Source organism: Dermacentor variabilis, chromosome 7, assembly GCF_050947875.1.
Source record: "Dermacentor variabilis isolate Ectoservices chromosome 7, ASM5094787v1, whole genome shotgun sequence".
Classification (NCBI taxonomy): domain Eukaryota; kingdom Metazoa; phylum Arthropoda; class Arachnida; order Ixodida; family Ixodidae; genus Dermacentor; species Dermacentor variabilis.
The window spans coordinates 145,239,783-145,261,527 of NC_134574.1; the positions used below are offsets into that span (position 1 = coordinate 145,239,783).

The 21,745-nt window shown below is 45.2% G+C and overlaps 2 protein-coding genes across 5 annotated transcripts in view; one reads left to right on the plus strand and one right to left on the minus strand.

Annotated features, from left to right (window-relative positions):
- Window positions 1–397: 397 nt before the first annotated feature.
- LOC142588092 (uncharacterized) lies at window positions 398–7,591 on the minus strand. The gene is made up of 2 exons (XM_075699555.1): window positions 7,245–7,591; window positions 398–6,409 (listed from the first exon to the last, which is right to left on the minus strand). The coding sequence occupies exons 1-2, from the start codon at window positions 7,431–7,433 to the stop codon at window positions 5,510–5,512; spliced, it is 1,089 nt and encodes a 362-aa protein (XP_075555670.1). The 5' UTR covers window positions 7,434–7,591; the 3' UTR covers window positions 398–5,509.
- Window positions 7,592–7,793: 202 nt separating this feature from the next.
- LOC142588095 (tRNA (guanosine(18)-2'-O)-methyltransferase TARBP1) overlaps window positions 7,794–21,745 on the plus strand; it is a 72,000-nt gene continuing 58,048 nt past the window's right edge. For all 4 annotated transcript variants that reach the window (XM_075699557.1, XM_075699556.1, XM_075699559.1 and 1 more), the window contains exons 1-8: window positions 7,794–9,148; window positions 11,467–11,673; window positions 11,767–11,819; window positions 12,230–12,330; window positions 14,164–14,299; window positions 14,374–14,470; window positions 15,898–16,105; window positions 20,602–20,835. In XM_075699557.1, coding sequence (XP_075555672.1) covers window positions 8,087–9,148; window positions 11,467–11,673; window positions 11,767–11,819; window positions 12,230–12,330; window positions 14,164–14,299; window positions 14,374–14,470; window positions 15,898–16,105; window positions 20,602–20,835 — 2,098 coding nt within the window. In that variant the 5' untranslated portion in view covers window positions 7,794–8,086. The remainder of the gene's footprint in view (window positions 9,149–11,466; window positions 11,674–11,766; window positions 11,820–12,229; window positions 12,331–14,163; window positions 14,300–14,373; window positions 14,471–15,897; window positions 16,106–20,601; window positions 20,836–21,745) is intronic.

Consider the following 21,745-nt stretch of genomic DNA (forward strand, 5'->3'; position numbering starts at 1 on the left):
TTGCAATCTCTCACTTTTCAGCGCCTTTAAAACATTTTCTGCAAACAAAATTTTCACAGAACTTCATGCAACACTAATGAAATTGTGGAACGAGCTAAAATTGGTGAACCTAACAATAAATTTCGTTAGAGTTGGCATAAAAACTCTTGGTCATTGAATAAAAGCTGTCCCTCACTACATGCCTTTTAAAGTGCCTCCTTTCCATATTTTGCTAGTTTTTCTTCAAGCCTTCGAGAAAGTTTAAAGCTAGTTGCAGCAAAGAGGCTGTCATCTTGAACACTAGTGAAGTGGTGCCAGAGTGGCATATCATTCAACGCTCTTGACACTGCATTTCCTTAATGCTTTCGAGAGCATCATTCACTTGTTTCCAGTATGCTAGAAAGGACAAGCAAAAGACTTGAGACAATCACTTGGCTCCCTTTATTGTTGCAATGTAAATATACAACAAAAAACATAACTGGGCAGGAAAGAGTGGAGAGGACAGAAAGGATAAAAAATGACACAGCTTTCCTTTGGCAAAATGCTCCATGCTAAAATCTTGTATACATATGTGTATATATATATATATGAGTGTATACATATATGTATTTATATATTGTATAGATATATAGGGCTCTGAATAGGTTTTTTTCTTACGTGTACAGAAAAATTTATGGCAAAAAGTAGTAAACAAACTGCTAGCAGCTGTACAGGCTGACAAGTATGGTGCCGGGAAGGAAGCGAGAAATATTGAATCGGAGAAACTCGCTTCATCAGCGTGGCTACAAGGTGTCACATGCTGCAGGTGTGTCTGCACCTACATCACGTTAGCACCACCAGGTGTCTGAGAACTCAACTACGGTATCGGGGTTGCTATACAAAATGAAGCTCCGTGCAGGAAGCTTGCATTTCGTGTCACAAGTTGCCACTTCAACGATGTTCTCTTCCAGAGCCTCCAACATGGTAAGAGTACCGTCAATGGGAGGGGACAAAAGGCAGACAGTGCTGAATGCGACATTGCAAGTGCGAGGATGACTACAGCTATTTGCCGTTCCAGTCATGTAGCATGCATCAAGGAATCCCCGTGCCTGTCACAATCTGTGCACAAGAGCTGTGATATTATTGACTGAAAGGCAGTGCGACAGTGCAAATCACAGGCTGGAGTTTGCCTTGGCCGAGAATAGACCTAAATGGTTCTCTTTGCGGGAGTGCATGTCCCATGATCCACTGGTTGTTTCTTGCTTCTTGGGCAAATTTGTTGACGGCTTCTGCAGCCAAGCCAAAATCCCTAACACAGCCATCTCGTCGTTGCTAAGATGCTCTGTAGACACAGTTTATTTTTACCAACTCTTTGATTTAACTGTACAGTCGAACCTCAATATAACGAACACAGATATAATAATAAAGTCAAATTTTTCTCAACAATCTTGGCATTTGACAAACGTGCTTTTGAAGAATACAGGATATAAAAAAGGTTGTGTTGGAATAGAAAACTAGGTACAACTGTGTTGAAAACAGGAAGCTGAGGCTCTTCATTTTGGAGCATGCATTAATGGCTGTGTACTCTTCGCACATGGAAGGCTCTGTACTTGTGGGCCTTTTCTCTTCAAGCAACGTTACCTGGCCACTTGCTTACAATTGAGCCAGTTGGCGAATCTCCAAACAGATATTTTTGCGCATTGTGACGCACGGCCAGTTCTGCAGTGTGGGAGGTTGCATAAAAAAAGCGCAGCCACGTGAGAAAGGTGATGTGACTGCTGTGTAATAATCACAGTGGAAATACATCCACCAATGGCACACCTTTGTACACAATGCCACACAAGGCAAGAACCTACTGTGAACGAAGTGCTAGCGAGGGGGTAACAAGGTGCTGCAGACAGGCTTGGTAAACCCAGGACATGCCTATATATGGTCAGAGCTTATACAACAAACTTGAAAAGTTGGCAGGTACATCACAACTGAAAGCTGACCAAGGGTTTCTGGTTTGTGCTTTAAAGAGCACATGACAAGGGACAGAAAAAAGTTTGGAGAGAGGGGACAAGAAATAATGGGAAATAATTTATGAAAGAATGACTTCTCACTCTGAGCTTGTAGACAATAATGTTAAAACACTGATAGTGACTTCAATATTATTGATTGGTTGGCATTTCCAAGTACTCTGACCTGTTTGCAGTACTCTTACGCCCTCAAACAGCTGAAGCTGTTCAAAGCTACTCTGTCGCTACTTTTGCAGTAGCAGAAGCATGTATATATATATATATATGTTCATGTTGTAAGCAACGGACACATTAAAAAACAAGCAGGTAAGCAGAGGTCGGCACAACATCAAAAAGCAAACATTGTAAAACTTCGACTAAAGCGAGGCGAAGGCTCGACTCTGAAAAAGGAAAGTACACTTGAAGAAATGTACAAGACATGGTCAAACATTAGATCTTGCACTTTTGTACAACACACGGCAGGCTGAAGAACAGACACACAAAGTGGGTCAAGAAATCGTTCCAATGTGTACACACCTCAAGAGGTTGTAAGCACCATGCAAATTATTTTATTTTTTTTTCCACAGGTTGAATGTGAGCTTACTAGTATGCACAGTGTGGTACAGTGCTAAGTGGAACATGCAAGCAAATGTCTCACACTCTGGAGGCACTTCAGCTGTGGCTGCCAGCAGAAACAGGGTCAGCATACTAAGCAGATAAATCGGGTAAACCAGGTAAAACTCGAGAAAACCAGGTAAATCAGCCTCAATTTGTTTGCTGTGCAGATGTCTCCAAACTATGGTCAGTGACAAGTCAAGAATGCACAGGAGCTTCTCCCAGGAAAGCGTAATGCACCTGTCGTTTATCCCCTCCGCGCTTCAAGGAACAGTTCCCCCGACAAATGCCACTGGCACGAAGGGGAGGAGCCCTAGCTGTTGAGCAACAACGAGCACGTCGTGGTCACGCAGCGTACACACGAGCAGCCAAAATGTACATGCATAGGAACAGAGAAGACAGTCCGTCGCACACATGGGTCGTTTGAAAAAGGGGATTAGGAGAAACGCTGGCCTTGTACACAAAGTACCTCCTCTCCAACTCCCCTCCCCCCTTCTAGTACCGCTTCTCCCGCCATCTCGCTCACTACTGCAGAGGTGTACCCAGACAGGCAGCCAGCTGCGCCAGAGCACACGAGAGACAAGCAAGGAGGCCGAGACACTCATTTGCTTGTCTCTCATGTTCTAGGCACTGTTTGCTGCCGTAATGAACCAACTAGCCGAACAATTTACAGCAACGTTTGTAATCATAAACAGAAATAAACTGAACTGGAAAAAAAAAAACTGTTTTGATGTACCGCGAAAGGCTAAATGCACCAATGGACTGATTCATTGCTCCACACTCCTGTCACTTATGCCTGATGTATGTAAAACATCTCCCAGCAAGGTGAGGAGCTCTTTGTTAAGGAAGCGTCCAATTGAAGCCGAGGAAATGGATCGAAAGAATAGGGTGTCTATAGAGGAGGTGATTCGCTGCTGCATGTGTACATGTTCCCTTTGAGAGACACTTGCTTCTGCGTTTTTGACCCATCACTGACTATAGTTGCGCCGGCGAATTTGCTCACACAATGCTCTAGCACATTTGCGCCTCAACAGTGGACCAAACTGTAGACATTGATGGTGCTGCTGCATGCTAGTTTGCTCACCATAAAGCGCAGGCAACACCGAGAAGAGTCTTGCCATCAAGCGAACAATACCCTACGGTGTGCTTTTTCTTTCCACGTATGAGTAAACAGCACAAATACAGTTTGTAAACATGATAATTATGACATTAAAGCTGTTGCAAAGTACAATGTATTATACAAACTTCATGTCTTTGGGATCAGTACGTGTCAGGTGTAACTTTGGGCTGTAACGCAAGCAACTGTAATAAGGTGAATCAGAAGGTTGTCCTACGTCGACGAACCATCTGCATAGAGGTGTGCTTAGTACAGATCAGGGGGCTATTCTGCAAGTTTCCACCTAGTGGACATGTCCATTTCCTCTGCTGCTCAAGTGCTGATTGGCTGGGGACGCTTGTCTCCTTCCGACGCGTACCCCAGCCCAGCCAATCACAACTCCAGCAGCAGATGAAATGGACATGTCCACTGCGTGGACACTTGCACAATACCCCCACAGCAAGTCGTGCATGCGTACATTGCATATCAGAGGGTGGACTTGAATATTAGTGGCTGCAGTTGCATAACATGAAAAAGCATTGAAGAAAGGACACAGGCACGTGCACATAATACATGAACAGTGGGCTACAGTAAATTGTACACAGTGACTCGGTGGTTGGACAACTTGGTATTTCCCGCAACGCGGCAGTTCCTGAGCACCACTAACAGTGTGAATGCAGGCACGTTGTCGAGCCGAACACAATGTTGCCAAAAAGAGAATGTCTTGGAGATCACTGTATGCTGCATGACTGGTAATGTTACGGTTCGTACAGTGCTACAGAAACTTTGGGACAAGGCTCGTATACACAAGCATGACTGCATAGAAGACATGTTAGCTGCAATTGCTGGAAAGCTGTTTATAGCTTCAGTGCGATGTTTGCTTTTTATTGCATGTGAAGCAAATCATCAGCACACATGGGAAAAAAGAAAAGAAAAAGAAAACAAGGCTATTGCTGACGTCATTATAGGAGATCAACACAAATGGTTTCAATCACCTTGGTCATGGCAAGATGAATGTTACAACAATGTGCTTAGTGACAATCATAAGAAGTCCTTGATATTGATGACAAAACTGTCCTCATTAGTTATCTAGGTATGTCCTTGTCAAGTTGTTGAGTGTCAAGGATGTTGAGTCCTTAATATCAATGGTGTGGATAACTTTGATATTGTAAAAAAAGATCTTGGGTCATTGCTTCAGCAGTGCAAAATGACAGGATGTACAATGACTTCACTCATAAATTAACTGCTGCGGCATACTTCATTCATGCCATCAGATGGAGCATTTTGGGCACAGTAAGGATAACCATTCACCTCAAGCCATGTGAACAGCAGAATCAGATTCTGATGCTTGAGAATTCATCATAATAGAAGCTCACTCCACATGTCACTTACATACACCAATGTGTATTAGCTGAAAGCTCTCAATGCTGACCAATGCTGTTACATGAAGGGTGCTGCATGGAATGAATAGCTAATGATTGCAAATTGAAAATAACGAGATTATGCAAAACCATTCATATGGCACTCAACATTAGCATGGCTCTTGTGGCACATCACCGGAAACAAGTGAATGGATTGCCAACATGTGCGTCAGGCACAAGACTACAATTTTTCAGAACAGTTTTCAATAATCCATACTATAAATTACTTCTCCCGTAGAAAAAAAAAGAAAAAAAAAAGAGAAAATGCGGGTTGTGTATGACTTGATGCTGCAATAGCCAGCTAGAAAACAGCATGGAATAAAGCAAACATTCTAAAGCCTGGTCGTAAAAAAAAAAAAAAAAAACCCAAAGTAAAAGAGAGAGAAAAAAAAAGGGACAACAAACTGTGTGCTTTGGTGGCTTCAGTAAAACCGTGTTCCCGACTGACTAGTGTACTGGTGACGCTGAACACCCTGCCCCGCAAATGTACCATTCATTTGGCGTGACACCGGCACGACCGGCTGCCCTGTCACAAGTGACCCAGAGAGTGAAGCTCGAGGGATCACATTCGTCTGGACGTAAAACTTGTCGTCGCTGTAGGTGCTGCTAGATGAAGATGCAGCTCCCTTGCTGCTGCCGTGTTCCAGATGCTTTTGGAAAGCCTGCTGCGAGATGTGCGTGTAACCTTGCCCCTGTGATGATGAAGCCGAGGTTGGTGTTACAACTCCATGCTGTTTCAACGCAAGTTCCGTTGCTGTTGAGGAATGGGTGGGGAACTGCGGTGCATATGTGGTTGCATTGTAGATAGGCGACGCGCTTGTCTCCCCGCCCGAAAGGATGTGGTGAGCCGCATAGTAGACTGGAGTTTGCTGTGCTCCTGATGTTACGACTGTTGGATATGGGACAAGCTTGGAGCCATATGCAGTGACCTGTGCCTTGTACGTGAACTGGGGAGCCTGGTAACCAGTCTGGGAGTGTGACGAAAGGGGCGGCGAAGGTGAGTGAGGCCGCTTCAGTGAGCTTGAGTGGGTCCTGATGGTATTGCCAGATTGCGGGCTTGTCATCTTGTACAGGACAGGTGTGCGGCCTAGGCTTTGGATGTAGAGCGGCTGGGCTTGGCCTGCTCCGCCCACGATGCCGAGTGCCTGGTGGTTAGCGTAGGCTTGACTGGCCGCAGCAGCTTGGGCTGCGGCCACTTCGCTGGCCTCTTTGTCTAGCGCACGACGACGAGTGTCATCTTCGTGGAGTACTTTCTTGAGTTGCATGAAAAGCTGATGCTTCTCGTCCTTCAGCTCTTTGAGCTTCTTCTCTGACTGCATGACCTGTAGCACCCGCGCGAAAGAAAGGCAATCAGAAGGTTCCTTCGTTTTCAATTTTGCACTAGCTCGCACGCAAGCGTCTAAACTTAGCAGCTGTCTGGAGCTTTAACCTTAATGCAGCCACTGTTTCGATTACTGCAATTTATGGTGCGCAATTAAGAATTGCCAGAATTTTTTTTTAGGGAGCAGAGCTCGTGAACTTGCTGATAGTAGGAGTACGCAAGCACGAACGATAACGTGCTGCAAAGTGAAAACGACAACGAAGACCGAAAAACCGCGTTCGCCGTGACGCGAGACTGACGTCACCACACGTGCCGCGAGCTGCTTCGGAACGTCTGGAAAAAGGGCTGTCACCGAATAAACGGGCGCAGTGTTCCCGTTCTTGTGTGATTTATGCTCCTGGCCGTCCGGCCGGATGCCGTTCCTGCCCGGTAGCAGTCATAACATAACGGAAACGCAACAAACTCGCAACACATCCTAGGGAATTCGTTACGTCACTCGCGGTTATTCACAAATATTCCATTGCCTTGCAACGACTCAAATGAAACATTTGGGCAAACAGAAAACTCGGGAACATGTGCAGAAAATCGGCGACAGAATACGATGCTATGCGCACTACCCAAATCGAACGCTTCTAGAGCGCTATATCTTGCGAACACGAGCCGAAGCGCAACAGTACAGCCTATCGGCGTTACAGTACCGCGAGGTTCTTGGTACGGAATACGCAAGATGCGAAGGGATCGAGAAGAGGGGAGGCGACGGGCCCCGATAAAGTGTGGCTCATTCTTTTCTCAGCGATTACCGGGGACTGTATACTACCCTGTTCTTGAAAGCTTACCTGATCTTTTATCTCCTCCAACGTCATGGCATCCTGTTTGCGCTTCAATTCCTGTTCTCGACGCAGCCGCTCGATTGCTTCGTCAGCTTCTTGCTCTTGCTTCTTCCTTTCCCGTTCGCGCATGATGTGGTTCTTCAAAGCCGCCCACATCTGCAGGCTCATCTTTGGTCGTTCGATTAGTGCCGGCATCTTTGAACGATTGTTTTGCTGTTCCCTTAATGCAGATAACTTAATCTAAACGCTAAAACGTAGCTTCTACAAGCAGAACGGAGAGAGCACCCGTTCTGCATAACCATTACCGGGCAGCCATGTTGTAAACAAGATGCAAACGTAAACACTTCTTCTTTGCCGTTCTTCAAAGGCACTCGCGTCGTTCTATTCACTGCAACACAAGCTTAGATCTAACTTAATGTGAACAGTTACAGAGCAACTTTATTGTAATGCAATAGAGAATGTTTTTGGCGACATAACGCATAAATTTTCTGTTTTGCATAAATATTGATGATGATGATGAACGTTATTTATGATCGTTTCGGTTGGCTTGGGACACGTGCTTTCGAATTGGCACTTCGATGGCACTTCAACGAAGCGTTGACGTACGCGTTATTTAAAAGCTTTTAGGCGCTCGGCAGGCAACTGCTTTTTTGCAAATGGCCGTTTGAAGCGCTGCAATCTCTACAGTGCGCACTGCCAGTCGCCTTTGGTTTGTGGTTAAGCACAAGCATGCGTTCGGACAGACGTGGTAAGGAGTGCAACTTGTGAGTCCGTGCTTGTTTACGGACAGAGCTGTCGGAGTGACCCCGTATACGGCTGTCAACTGATCCCGGTCGCGTCCTTCCGGGATGGAGCTCGAAGATTTCGCACTCATCTCCGTCGGCTGCTGCGGTGACAACGCCGACGGGGCGCTCAGTCTTTTAGAAAAGCTCGCGAGCTGTTGGCGAAGCTCGATCTGTGGCCCTGGCTGCGGCGGCGATTCGGCGACCTGCTGGCCTGACGATTCCGTGACTCGCACGACTAGGCTGGTTCTCCAAGACGCCTGCCTTCGCGACGAAGGCGGACTGTTGGATGCCCAGGGACCTTACGCTGCTAGCCTGCGCCGTCTCGTACGGGCCGTAACACCTGCCGTCTCCGCTCTCCTCTGTGACCGCCGGTCTAACTTAAGCCCTCAGCGTCAGGCGTTTTCGACGAGCCTCTCGGACATCGTGTCGCACCTTCTGGAATGCGCGAGCAGGCTCGGAGAGGACGAACTGAAGGCGGCGTGCGACGGCGTCGCCGGCCCAGCCGAAACCTTTCTTACTGCTGCTCTGAGCGACATCCTCGACCCGTCGTTGCCGCTGCTAAACCTATGCTTTAAGTGTTGTCAAGCGTTGGTTCGAATCGGCAGCAGAGGCGGGCGTCTCGAAAGCTTGTCGGAGCTAATGCTAGACGCTCTGAAAGTGGGCAAACCCGCAATAGTGTCCCACGTAATCGCGAGGTACGTGCCCGAACTCGCAGTTTTCCAAAAAGACGAGTTGCGGTCCTTCGTCAGGAGAGCCCTGGAGGTCGTGCGTTCGTTTTTCGGCGCGGACGACAGCGGGTATCTGGTGGAAAAGAGCCACGGCGGATTCTCGATCTTGTGCGGGCTTGCCCAGTACCTGCGACACACTGTCTTCCTGAACCAAAATGAGAGCGCCTCGGTCTGTGACGACTTGTTCTGGCAGATTGTGCAGCACGGCCTTGTGCACCCCGACTCCCTGGCACGAAAGAGGTCTATGTACGTCATGAAGCACGTATTGGACGCATGCTGCGACGAGAAATTGGTCCTCTCTTGTCTCGTATTCTCCTGGAATCCGGATGAAACAGCCGAGCTAATGGGTGTGTGGCAAGAACTCTTTCTGGTTTTGGAAGTGCTTGAAGAAAAACAGGTTTGTATGGCTTCACTTCAAGTGGTGCACAGCGAGAATCTGTGTCTCATGCTGCACACCTTTTTTCATTCCTTAGGATGGAAAAGATGACGTAAGCACACAAGTTGCAGGAGTGCAAGTGCACATACAAGAGACCTATAGACAAGGATAAAAACACTTGAATGACAGCTTTGTATCTAGATGGGGGATTGTCGTTACGAGGACAGTGGGAGCATACACAGAGGGGGAATGTAAGATTAAGCTTTACGGATAAATCTCATCCCTGAAACAGCAAAACGACTACTTTTACTGTGAAAGGAGATTTGGCGAGCTGGAAAAGACGCCGAAACGAAACGCAAGTGGTGACAGCACCACAAGTTCACCCACCAACTCGCCATGATGTCGTCGTGGATTTCAACAGCATCTGGCCTAGTTCAGTATTGTGAAGGAACCATGGGACTTGTACTGGTTCCCACTGTTAAGAACTACTGTTGTGCCAAGGTGGCCTGAATATGAGAAAAGATGTTATGTCAGACTTCATTAGGTTACACTGACATGCCAGCACTGAGGCTTTGGTGCGAAATTCAAGAAATGAAAGTTTCCTGTAAATTATTTCCGCTACTAATTAACCATTTTCCATTCGATGAATGCAGCTTACGTTTTGGTAGAATTTCATTATAAATTAACCTAATAGTTCTCTTTGGTGTTGCTTTAAAGGGACACTGAAGTAAAATACTAAATCGCTTCAGTCTGTTAAAGAATTCTTTCAGAACTTGCATTTTTTTGCCGGTGTCAGCTTGACATCATGGATTTAGAAGTACTCTCTCCTATTTGAGCCGTTGTGGCGCTGTGAAAGTTCTCGAAACTTGCCAAGTTCAGTCTTTAGATAGAATGTTAATCGTTACATGCTGTTAAATGTTAATTTGTTACTGTTACGAATGTTTGCTACTGTTACTGTTACAAATACTCCTTTTAAATACAAAGTTTATCAATAAAAAAGTAACTTGGCACGAGCATGGGGTATCAGAATTCATGGATGTCATAGCTGGTTGGTGTGTGAACTTCAAGGCAGCGTTGTCACTTGTCTTTTGTTCTTGCGTCATTTCTGATATTCTAGAAGTTTGAAGCTTATTCTGATAAAAAGCATATACAAAGTAGGGTGCAATATTGTACAGAAGGAAATCCCATAGTGAAAACACTGTACGGAGACTTCCTATGATATGTTATATGAAATGGAAAACAGAAAAAAAGCAAATAAGAACCAGTTACAATAAAATACGAGCAGTAGCACAATTAATCATTAAATAATTATGTAAGTACAATCATTTCAGTGATTAAACAATTCTAGTCAACAAAAAGATAGTCATCATTCAGCAAAAAAACAATAAAAGACTGGTTATTTCATTTGCCATATTGTGTAATAAGGTAATTTATTAAAACAGCTCTTCTTATTTTTCTCTTTACTGTACCTTTATGGCACTAACTGAACACTCATAGCACCTTGGTTGTCTTGTTCAAAGTTCAAGCTTTACCCTTCCCTCGTCATACACTTGTGATGGTTTTATTGTGTTGAAGTGCCAGCAAGCCGTTTTGTAACTCTGCTTGTGAGGTCATGTAATTGCAGCAGATTTCGTATATGCTCTTGCTTGTGAGAAATGTGCAGAGTAATTATGTATAGGGAAACCTTTATGGCTTTAATACATACTGTTGTCAACAGTATAAACCTACGATATTAAACATTCCTTACAATGATGAAAAAAAAATATTTTTAAATTTCCTTCTTATAAGTCATGACGAATGTGAGCAAGGCTTTGTTCTTGAATGCTGCTAGCACAAGCTATTTTTCGAGGTTTTGTGAGACGACAATATTGTACGGAATGATTAAAATTTTAAATGGTCATCCTGTCATTAGTTTCCAAGAAGAGGCACATTGAAATCTGAAACTCCATCTAAAAGTTGGCACATAATTACTTGAAATACTGGTAAAAAAGAACCACGGCTGACTCTCAATCTTGTGCGGGCTTGCCTGTAATGGCCATTGGGCTCTGAGGGTATGATAATAAATAAATAAATAAAATAAATAAATAAAGGGTATCCCCATTTGCCACAAAATTTCGGGTTAACATATACTATAGCCTTTAATACAGAATGCTGAAACCAAAGTGACCAGTTTACCCTAGCATGCCCCCCTTGATGGCGTTGGGTCCACTCTATCTGCAGTACCAAGCCCATAAGTGGATGACAACTCGCATGTTCTCGCATGCAACTTGCCAGTGAGCGCAATGTAGGAAGTACTGTCAGTGGGATCGGTGAACAGTAGTAGTCTTGCCCTATTTCAGCCCCACGTTGTGAAACCAATGCTGGCAAAGTTTGCGTCTTTCTTGGAGCGCATGGAGGCCTCCCCGAAAGTCCACATCTCCTGGCTACTTCTGGTGTTCAACCGAATGCTGACACACGAGAGCCGGACCGTGGTCAAGTGGGCAATCTCCAAGTTTACAAGCTCGCCGGCTTTAGTGAAGCTCATGTTTGACAACGACATGGAAAAGGTGTGGAGGGTTTTTAATGTCACAGGAGTTTAGTGCGCAAAGCATAATGCGAGTACTTTGGCGGCACATTCCTCACTCTTCTTGTTTTTGCAGTTTGTCCTGGGTCCTCTAGTGCGCTCTTTGAATGACTGCGCCATCTTTGCTAGGTGTGTATATCATAAAGTGCTTATACTTCATCAAGTCAATCCTTTCACCTCATGAAGCAGCAGATTTAAATGGGGGATTTCAATGTGGTATCCCGTGAGCACTAAGAATCTTACAACCTTGCACTAATTTAGAGATTAACATTTCTGACTCAAGTGTTCTGTGGACTTGCTGCCAGAATGTAATAGTATGCAGATTTTTCTTTGAAAGTGATTGCATAGTGAAAAAGCTCCTTTATTTTCTTTAGTGCACTTTAGTTATATTTTTATAAATTCGTTTATTTTATGATAATTGTGTTTTGGAGTATTGATGTAATAAGCAACTACTGTGTGGCAGTCATTAGAGAATGATACCTGTGGCACATTTCTCAAAGTTGTCCCGTCTCATTCTCATTCTTTTTTTTTCTTTCAAGGGAAGATACCGATCCTCTTGGTTCCCCGGCTCGTCTGTCGGAAAGTCTTGAAGTTTTCTTTAAACACTGTCAAGACTTGCTGTCAACCACTGACAAATTTGGTACGTGGACTGACAGGACGAAGTGATTATAAACCTTTTAGAGTGACTCTTTGGGCTTTTAAGGTTGACTCTTCACTTACCTCTGAATTCAGCACATTGTTCCTTTTAACTGATTTTAACTGATTGATGATTTCAGTGATTAACGGACCCAAGCGGACACTTTCGAAATATATATCTTAAGTCAGAGAAAGCTGATGCCATAAACTTTAAAATGTGGTTGTCACCAACCTTTAACTTTTGTGACCTTCCTGACTTACCCAGCCAAACATCACAGTAAAACGTAATCTGAAAGCTCATACCGCATGATTTGATGGATGCTGTTTTGTGCGCTTTATTCTTTCTCTTTTGCCCTTACACACCGACATGTGAGTCGGAACTTGTGTAGTGAACTTGAGCGCTTTGTAGCACCTTGTCTTCGCCTTTTCAATGTTCTGTCCTGCCTGCTGAGCTTGTGCTTCTCACTTGCAAAGGACTGTCCTGTGCTGTATTCCAGAAGTGTACAGAGGGGAAAGGGACAGAGGGTGGAAGCGATTGCCTGAATCATTCTAGTTCTTTCTGTAAAATAGCATATAGATCTATAAACACTCTCTGGCTAAGAATCCAGGTGTTCATGGGTGAACTTACTATAGAAACAAGAATTGGATACGATACTACTACTCTAAGAAACTACCAATTTAGTTTGCCTTAATTATATCTCTATAGCAGTCCTTTAAGGGCAACTCCGGCGATTTTTCGATGTCCACTGATGTTAATAAAATTTTGAATATACATTCTCCTTAGTACTCTGATTATCGGTGCCAAACAATATGGCTGCGAGTCATACAGTTCTCCTGAAAATGAATTTTAAAGATTGGTTGTGTGTTCCCGACTTATGAATTTTTGCTGTGCGCCCTGTGTTTGTGATGTCAGAGACTACACTGCCACTGTCGCTGACATCATCACTGAAATCGCTGCTGTATAGTTCGGAAGATCTGTAAAAGCTCCCTGTGTCGTCAGGAGGCATCATCAGCTTCACTTTTTTGGCGTTAGCGTCACCTGTACTGCGCGTTTAGCACGCATTCTACCTGTTTACATGATGGTAGTGTAAGATCTGATGCCATCGACTCATTGTGACGTCACATGAAGTAGCTACCCCATTCGGTTTCAGTATCACATTTAATGGTTATTTAAAATTATTGATGAATTTCAGAGTAAATTGAACTACCCTACCGGTGACAGGACTGTCAATGCCACTTTAAAATGACAATATCCTAGTATGCTTAAAAAATGCGGGAGCTGCCCTTTAAAATTGACAAAGGCCATGAGAAGAAAAGAAAGAGGAAATGTGCTGTTGGTAAAGACTCAGCTGTCAAATAATTTTGGAAAAACCACTAAATAAAAGTTTTTACTTGTATTACTGATAAAGGAAAATGAAATAAAAGTGGAAGGACAGACAGCACGCCACTGGCTGGATGCGCACCCACAACCTGCATATGATCGTTTGACAAACAATGGCATGATCCACGAGGGACACAAGAGATTCTTCATCAATAATGGAAAACCAACTCGCCCAGCATTTCGCACTCCTAAGACGCGATGGGTGCACTGCTCTACTGATTGAGCTATGGCAGCGGCTGTTATACCATTTACTTTCTTTCTCCTATTTCTTCTCGTGTAGAATTACTGTACAGCTTAGTCCAAGGGAAAAAAAAAGTTTGTTTCCTTCGTGTTCTTCCCTACTCCGTTGTTTGTGGGTTTTTAAAACGGTTGTTGCTGGTCAAAAAGGATTGCTATGCTTAGAGTCCTGCCAGTTGGCACAGGCTCATGCTGTCGGCTCCCTTTAACGCAATGCAGGAGGCTACCTCGAAAAGCTGTTTGCAGCCCTGTCGCAGCAATCCTGGAATGGTGTCTCCCTCATGTACATCAGCTACGCCCTGCTCGGCCTCAAGAAGCAGCCCGTGCTGGGTGACTCCGCTCTAGTCAGTGTTGGGTGCGTCACTCCTCATGCTTCAGTAAGTCGCGCATTTAGTTGTCAGGTTCTAGTAAACCGTGTTGACCTTGCAGGGCAGTGATTCTTGACATACAGCGGTTCCAAGAGCCGGTGTTGCGGGCAGCTGCTCAGTGCTACCTGTTGGTCGTCTGCCTCCGGCTGCTCGATCCGGTAAGTGCAGCAGGCACCATACAAGTCTAACATAAATTTGTGGGCTTCGCTTATTGAAAGGTGCTTTGCCCTCTGTGCGATGCATCCTGCTGATTTTTTCTTGATGAGGTCGTCACTTTCGGCGGGACTAGCTGGGCAGTCAGTGTTGGGTGGATGGAGCACGTGCCCGCAAGATAGGTAAAAGTATCCGTGTGCACAGAAAGCTTGCGTGTTAGTGATTTTCGTCTGCTACGCTGTTGCTACAAACACTAATGCTGCAGCCCTTGCCCACCCTTAACACTCCTCAGTGTTTGTTTCTGTATTCCAATCTTCCAAATTTTCTAATGTATGATTTTTGCTTCCTGATGCACGTATGTGAGGTTATACGTAAAGCGTCGAAAATGAAATGTAAACAATGCCCATGCACATCTGCTGTGAGCATAGGACAGTGAAGCAATGAGCATGAGCATTAATTGTAGGTGAGAGCAATGGGTGCTGCGCTCACACCTGCTAACGCTCCAGAATTTTCTGCAAGGTTTAGTAAATTGGGTTGGTTCCCTGATTTTACGAATGCTGCGATAGGTTTTATGAAAAACAAATTCTATTCGCGAGAAAGCTTTAAAGGTGTGGAAAGATGGGGCGGCACAATGGAAGATTAAGGAAATGCATGCTGAAAGAAAAAAAGGGGAAAAAAATAGAAATTGCAATTGCACCTACGTTGTACATCTCCATCTCTGGAACATACATGGAAGCTTGCCCTCTTGTACTAGTGCAAGCTTCCATGTATGTACCAGAGATATTTGTTTTGAGCAAGCGTATTAAGAGAAGTTCCTAAAGCAGGCGATATCAGCTACAGCAAGGTCACTGGAAAAGTCACTTTGATATAAAAACAGTGATGTCAGTCTCTGCTCCCCTGTGTTTACTGCTACTTGTGTGCTGCGTCTAAAAGAAAATCATCATCAGTGGAGTGTGTATGTATCGTAAAAAAGAGTGTATGCTCAAGGTAAAGTAATAAAATGCGAGCTATTCACTTATCCATCCTCATGGGTGGGTACTAATTTTGATGTTCACGGGTTGTCAGGTAAAAACATCTTTATTAATAATATTTGAATGGCGAGAGCAGTGTGGGAGGAACCCTCAGTCCAGGGTCCCTAAGATGATTCCGGCAATGTTTCGAGCCCGTTGTATCACAGCTCGGAGGACCTCGGGAGGTCCGTCGCGGAGGGCATCGTCCCACAGTTGTCAGGTATGTATTTTGTTTGGGATAACAACCTAGCAGATGACACGAGCAAAAGCAGGGGTTTTGTACGTAAGTTTACTCTTGTCCATTATGCAAGCATCCTCGATCATAAGGGGCTGACCACAATTCTGGTCAGCTCTTGCGTGATATAATTAAGCAGTTGGCTCGGTATGCTTGTTCTGTTCATATATGAAGTGTTTCGTTTCAGACAAAAGTGAACTACCATCAACTCTCGGCATTCCTGGGTCTCTTCGAGAGGAAAGAAGTCATAATGAGAGGCTCGGCGCAGTGGAAGGTGGCGGTCTCGGCGCTGCGAGAACTCCTGCTGACCGAGGACTCTGCAGAAGCGGGTCTCCGGCCAGCGGATGTGACCAGCTTTCTGGCGCACTCAGTTAAGGACCTTATCGAAGCCAGTTGTAAGTGGCACAGCTTGAACGGTGCTCCAGCGAGGAGGCTTGTACGCCAAGTTTTCCTGACTGGCCCGCACTCTTCACCAGAGCTTTCGTCTTTGACGGGCTGCACTCTTCTATGGGTGGTGGACATGGCTTCGGGGTAAATGTACTGCATGTTGTTGGAGGGTTTTCCTTTACTTTTTTTTTGTTGCAATAGCAATTACATGGAGACTGCAAGTGAATTTTTGCCATTGTCGTCGTCGTCGCTGTGAGGTTCCACACATATTTAGGTATATGTATGCTACATGCCATGACATGCGGTATGTGCGGGTTATATTGCCACACCATTCAATCACTAAAGTTGCTGATACCAGGTCTTATATACTGGACAAAATGATTCTTCAGGATATTGAAAATGGCAGCCCACAAACAACTGTCAGGAAACAAAACACCAACAGTGCATGCCTTTTATCTTAAATCTTCTCACACTTAAATATTAAAAGTGCAAAACAATAACAGAGCTCAAACCTGAAAATGATGTAATTTTATCGGCATGACTGTGCGCTACCTCCAGGATTGGCCCAGGAAAGAGGTTTGAAACATGCTCATTATGGTAAAGTGGTGGTAAAGTCGCTAAGAAAGACGTTGGCTGTAATTAATAAACATAATGAAACTCTCCGATGACAGGATTAAGATAGAGGACTCCTAGCACAACAGCTCGCTTTTACTCAGTCAGATTACGTTTGCTTGAATTCATATTGCCACTACAGCTACGAGTCTTACACCTCGTGTAATATTCTAAAAAGTTGCTATTGCATTCATTGCTTTACCCTTATGGTGAAACTGGTTCCTATCCAACTTGTGTACCAAGACATTTGCTGCCTCTGATATCTATTGAACAAATGCACGAGATGACTGTAGGTTGCAATGGACATCTCTTAAAACAACAGTTGAATCTTTATATAACGAACACAGATGTAACGAATGTTTGGATATAACGAAGTTTGAGATATGGTTGCTGTGCTTTATTTCATTCAGTATTCCTGTAAAAGAATCGAAAATGCAAGAGCCGAGACAATATTGGCTAAAGCAAAGGGAATATTTGCTCACTCGCAGCTCAAACATTATATTTTAATAGAGAAAGAAAGGTCAAATACTCAGCAGGAGCAGCTAGAAGCTGCGAATTCCAGATGTGCATGTAAGGTTGTGGCTTTTGTATAACTTTGGTTATACAGTTTAACCTCAACATGACAAACACAAGAGGATTTCTTGGATATAATAAAGTAAACGTGAACTGTTTCTTGCTAATATCAGCATGTAATGCATATTTGCTTATAACAAATATCGGATATAATGAATGTAGTATTTCTCATGTCCAGTTATTTCTGTAATAATAAGGTTTTACTGGTGCACATCTTTAAAAACCTTTATGCTCTTTGCATTTGGTTACCTACTCTGAGAGCTTGTCTTGCAACCTCAATTGCAGGAACTTCTGCATCTGCTTTCACAGTGTGTAACAAATTACAATGAACACACATATGCACCTGATGCTGCTTTGCAACACCAGCTGGTCGAACTGTATTTAGCTACTCCTTTTGTGACCTTTTAAACATGTATGATTATCCCCTCAGTGCGACTATTATGTGCACCTTACAGAATCTTTTATTGGAACAAATAGCCTGACATTGTGGGGGGCACAGGGTGAAAACTGACTTGTGAGGGTCAGCCGACGATCGTGGCTCAATATCATGCATGCGAGGGAGGAAGGCAACGCACCATCTTCTTTCTGCGCGAGGCACGGGGGAGGGGGGAGGCGATAGATAGGGTTTGACTTCGGCGGCTACTGTTTATGGCGCGGCCACCGTATCTTAAAGGGACACTAAAGGTTACCAGAAACTCAAGTTAAAGTGGTAGAGCAATGTTCTAGAACGTCTAAGGCGTCAATATAATCGCGAACAGAGCTTTAGTAACCGAGAAATTGAGGTAAATGCATGACACGATTTGAGACCCCCCAGCGACATTCCGGTACTAGCCCGATGACGAAAGGTCTCCTCATAATTTGTGATACTAATACTCAACTACTCGTATTAAAAATATCATTTCATTCGATTATAAGCCGGAAAAAATGCTACTTGTCTACGTCTATTTGATTCTAGGAAAAAATAACATTTTGACGTTACCCTTCAGTAATATGGGTGTTCGAAAGGTTTCGTTTTCGCTCGACTCTGCGCCGCGCACGCTTTGGAGTTTCAGTAGTTTCGTTATCGCGTCGTGCTGTGAGGGTTCTGCTCGCGAAACTTTCATTTGGAACAAGCAGCGAGAATGCCACGTCCATGTGATGTCGTGGGAAGCCCTCGTTGCTTTCCCGCTCCGGAGAGCCGGTGTCGAGGCCGCCGTCGTAGTACGCAACGACGCCGGCAGTGCGAGCCCTCAGAAGCAGGTCGCGCTCGTCGGTGCTCAAATCGCTGAAGTTGAGCCCACCATCGCGAGCCAATCTGTCGGTGTCAGGGTCCATTGCGACGAGCGTCGAAGTTAGCGTCATAGAATGAAGTACCAGCTTATGGGCGTCTTGCGCTGGAGTGTGAGGTATAGTAGCGGCGCCTGGTGGCGGTGCGGGAAACGACATCTGGGTCGTGCCAGCTTGGGTCGTATTGAGCCCTGGCTGTGGCGAAGCACGTTTCTAGGCCGAGTTTTGCGTCGATTCGCACATTTTTATGCCCTGTTGCGAGTGCGAAAAGGCTCGTCGCTTCTCATAGACCACGCCGACCACGCTGCGAGCTCGCTGCAGCCTATAGTTTAACGAAAACGGACTCTCCGTGTGCCGTGGGACGTAACGTGGGACGTAATTCGTTTCTCCTTCCGCTAGCCACCATACTCCCGCTTTCGCTCTGCTGTCGGCTCTGTCTTGGCTCTGTTTCTGGCCGCGCGTTCGCGTTTTGCGCAGAAAAGCCGTAGCGCCGTCTGCGGACGCCGTTCTACTCACCGATGGCGCAACGTTACTATGAGACCATGATGTCAGTTCTCCTCGATCGGAGGGCGGGCGATTTGAACTGCGCTAGAGGTACGCGGACGCTTCAGAACGCATTTTCTCTTAAAGTAAGTGTCTCCTTGGCACGAAACAAGCGTTTCGAGGTTTCTGGGATGGTATTTCAACAGTCCACGTTGACTTAATAGTAACCTTTAGTGTCCCTTTAAAAGCTATTTGCGATGTGGAAAAAGTGTGCGCCCGCGCGGGCCTCATCTTCAAAGCGATCTGCGATGTGATGTGGACTAAGTGCACCCAGTGGTGGTAGCTTCGTATGCATTGGGCTTTCGATGTTTAGTTCATGTTGAACCGAGAGACAGCACGAAGGTCAATTCGCTCGCTGCTGCTGCTGCCGTGCTTATCTTGCATAATTTGCTATCACCCTGGATGCTTCGCCTTTTGGGCGAAACTGTGACTTTTTGTTTTTCACCTTGGACATTTGTCACTTAGTCTTTGCAATGAAGTTGTTAGACATTGCAAGGAAAGTTTCGGAAGTGAGGCATTTTGGATATTACGGACTTTGGATAAAACAGACGTTTTTTGTCGGATTATCAGGGTTTGCTGTAACGAGAGTCGACTGTATATGTACTTAGAGACAACAGCACAGGGACGACAAAGAATAAAGGAGGGATTTTAATTAGCACTGATGTGTGGATGACGTGTGTTTAAGCAAGACAGGTTTGACTTGTGTCAGAATGAAAAAAAAAGAAATGTTGCTGTTCCCTCTGAAAGGCGAAGCATCCATTTCGATAGCAAGTTAGTAGACAGCTCTTCGAAGTAAGGATAGTAGCTTTATCAGCGGTATAAACTTGTAAACATTGGCTTACTAACAAAATTAACTAGCATGGTGTCACCTGCACACAGGCAAACGTAAACACCTCACTCGATGAGCGCGGATGCTCGCTGTCAAAACGCTAGCGTGAGGAAGAGCGGCAGCAGCAGCGAGTGAATTGACCTTCATGCTGCCTTTAGCTTTAACACGAACTGAGTGGCGAGAACACAGTGCGCAGGATGCTATGGGCTCCCGGTGCACCTAGACTCTGTACTCATCGCAGATCGCTTTCGAGATAAGGCAGACAGGGCCCGCGTGGCCGGGCCACACGCAGAAGCCGCCGAAGTAGAATGCCTCCTCTCCCCTCCCCCCAGTGCCTTGTGCGCCACGGAAGACAGCCGCCTTCCATTCCGTTTTCCACCACTGCGCGAGAGAGATTGAGCCGCCTCGTTAGCTCACCCTCGCCCGCTTTCACTCTCACGTACGGCATGCGGCGACAATGTTATCACCCTCGGACTTTATACGGAACATCACGGCGACGGCAGAAGTGCACCTGGAGTGTCCGTATAATTGCTATCGCAATAAAACACACACACAACAGCGCTCCGTCCGTTCGTGGCCCCTTCTTTGTTCACCTTTCGTTGTTCCAGTACCGTTTTTTTCCTTGGTTTGTCTCAAGCCCGCTGCTCCATATGCCGCTGTCCTGTTCTGCCCCATCTCCAGGTCCCAGCTCTATGGCAAACATGACCTGTGTGTGCCGGCTCGCCAGGATGGCGGTGCTGTTCCACGATGCGAGGCTGTTGTGCGGCGACATCACGTGGGACAAGCTTCTCGAAGGGAGCATAGAGATCCTGAGCGCCTCTGGCACGAGGCCTTACCTCGCACGACACCACTCACTCAGGGCTGCGCAGTTGCTCATCGCGATCTACCACGAAGCCAAGCCAGTGAACGGCGACTGTGAGTCGTCATTTTACGCCGTTGTTTGTGCTCCTCAACTTAATTTTTTTCAACTGGATGGCACTAAGAATACAGACGTAGAAAAAAAAGCACAAAGAAAAGATGAGATGCAGTCCTGCTAGACAGCTGTCTTATTTTTGCGATAGACGCAGCTAAAGTGACATTCATTGTAAGCATATATTTGGTACATGTTGATGTAGGAAAGAAACATTTTAGGCTTACTTTGCATTGAAGTTGGACTGTATATACAGATAGATAAGCGTGGTGATGTGCATAAAGAAATGAAGGAAACACGCAGCAGTCAACAGATACCTATAATTGAGCGCTCGAAATATTCATGGTGAAGGCTATTGCAATAGAAATGGGATTTCTTTGTTTGTTAGCGATAAGGATGCCGCAGTAGTGCAGTGATCCTTTTGTTTCATTACAAGATTGGTTTCAATGATTTCGTGAGTCAAGGGATGACTGTTTTTGGCCATAAAGGCACACCTGTCGAATTCCAGTGGCACTTCTTGCAGCGTATGCCTAAATGCATGTTCACGGCGTTTTCCACGTTGTGGCAGGGCTTGCGAAGTCTCTCATTTATATGGTGTCCTGTTCGGCCGGAGTATACTTCTTTGCACATCCACAGGCCAAAAAACAAATTGCAGAAGTGTGTAACGCTGGGCCAAGTGGTTACGGCATAGCCTGCGACGACAAACGGAACAGAAAATGGTAGGCAGAAAGAAAGAACTCGCACCTCAATACCTTGTAATTTTGCATTCTTTCTGCGTGTCTTCAGTTCCTGTGCTGTCTACTGTCACATAACAAATTGCATTATTTTTTTGGCTTACCACACAAGTCCCTATGATTAGTCCCGCTTTCGTTTATTTGCTCATTTTTGTGCTTGCGCTGGTTACCAAAGTCTGTA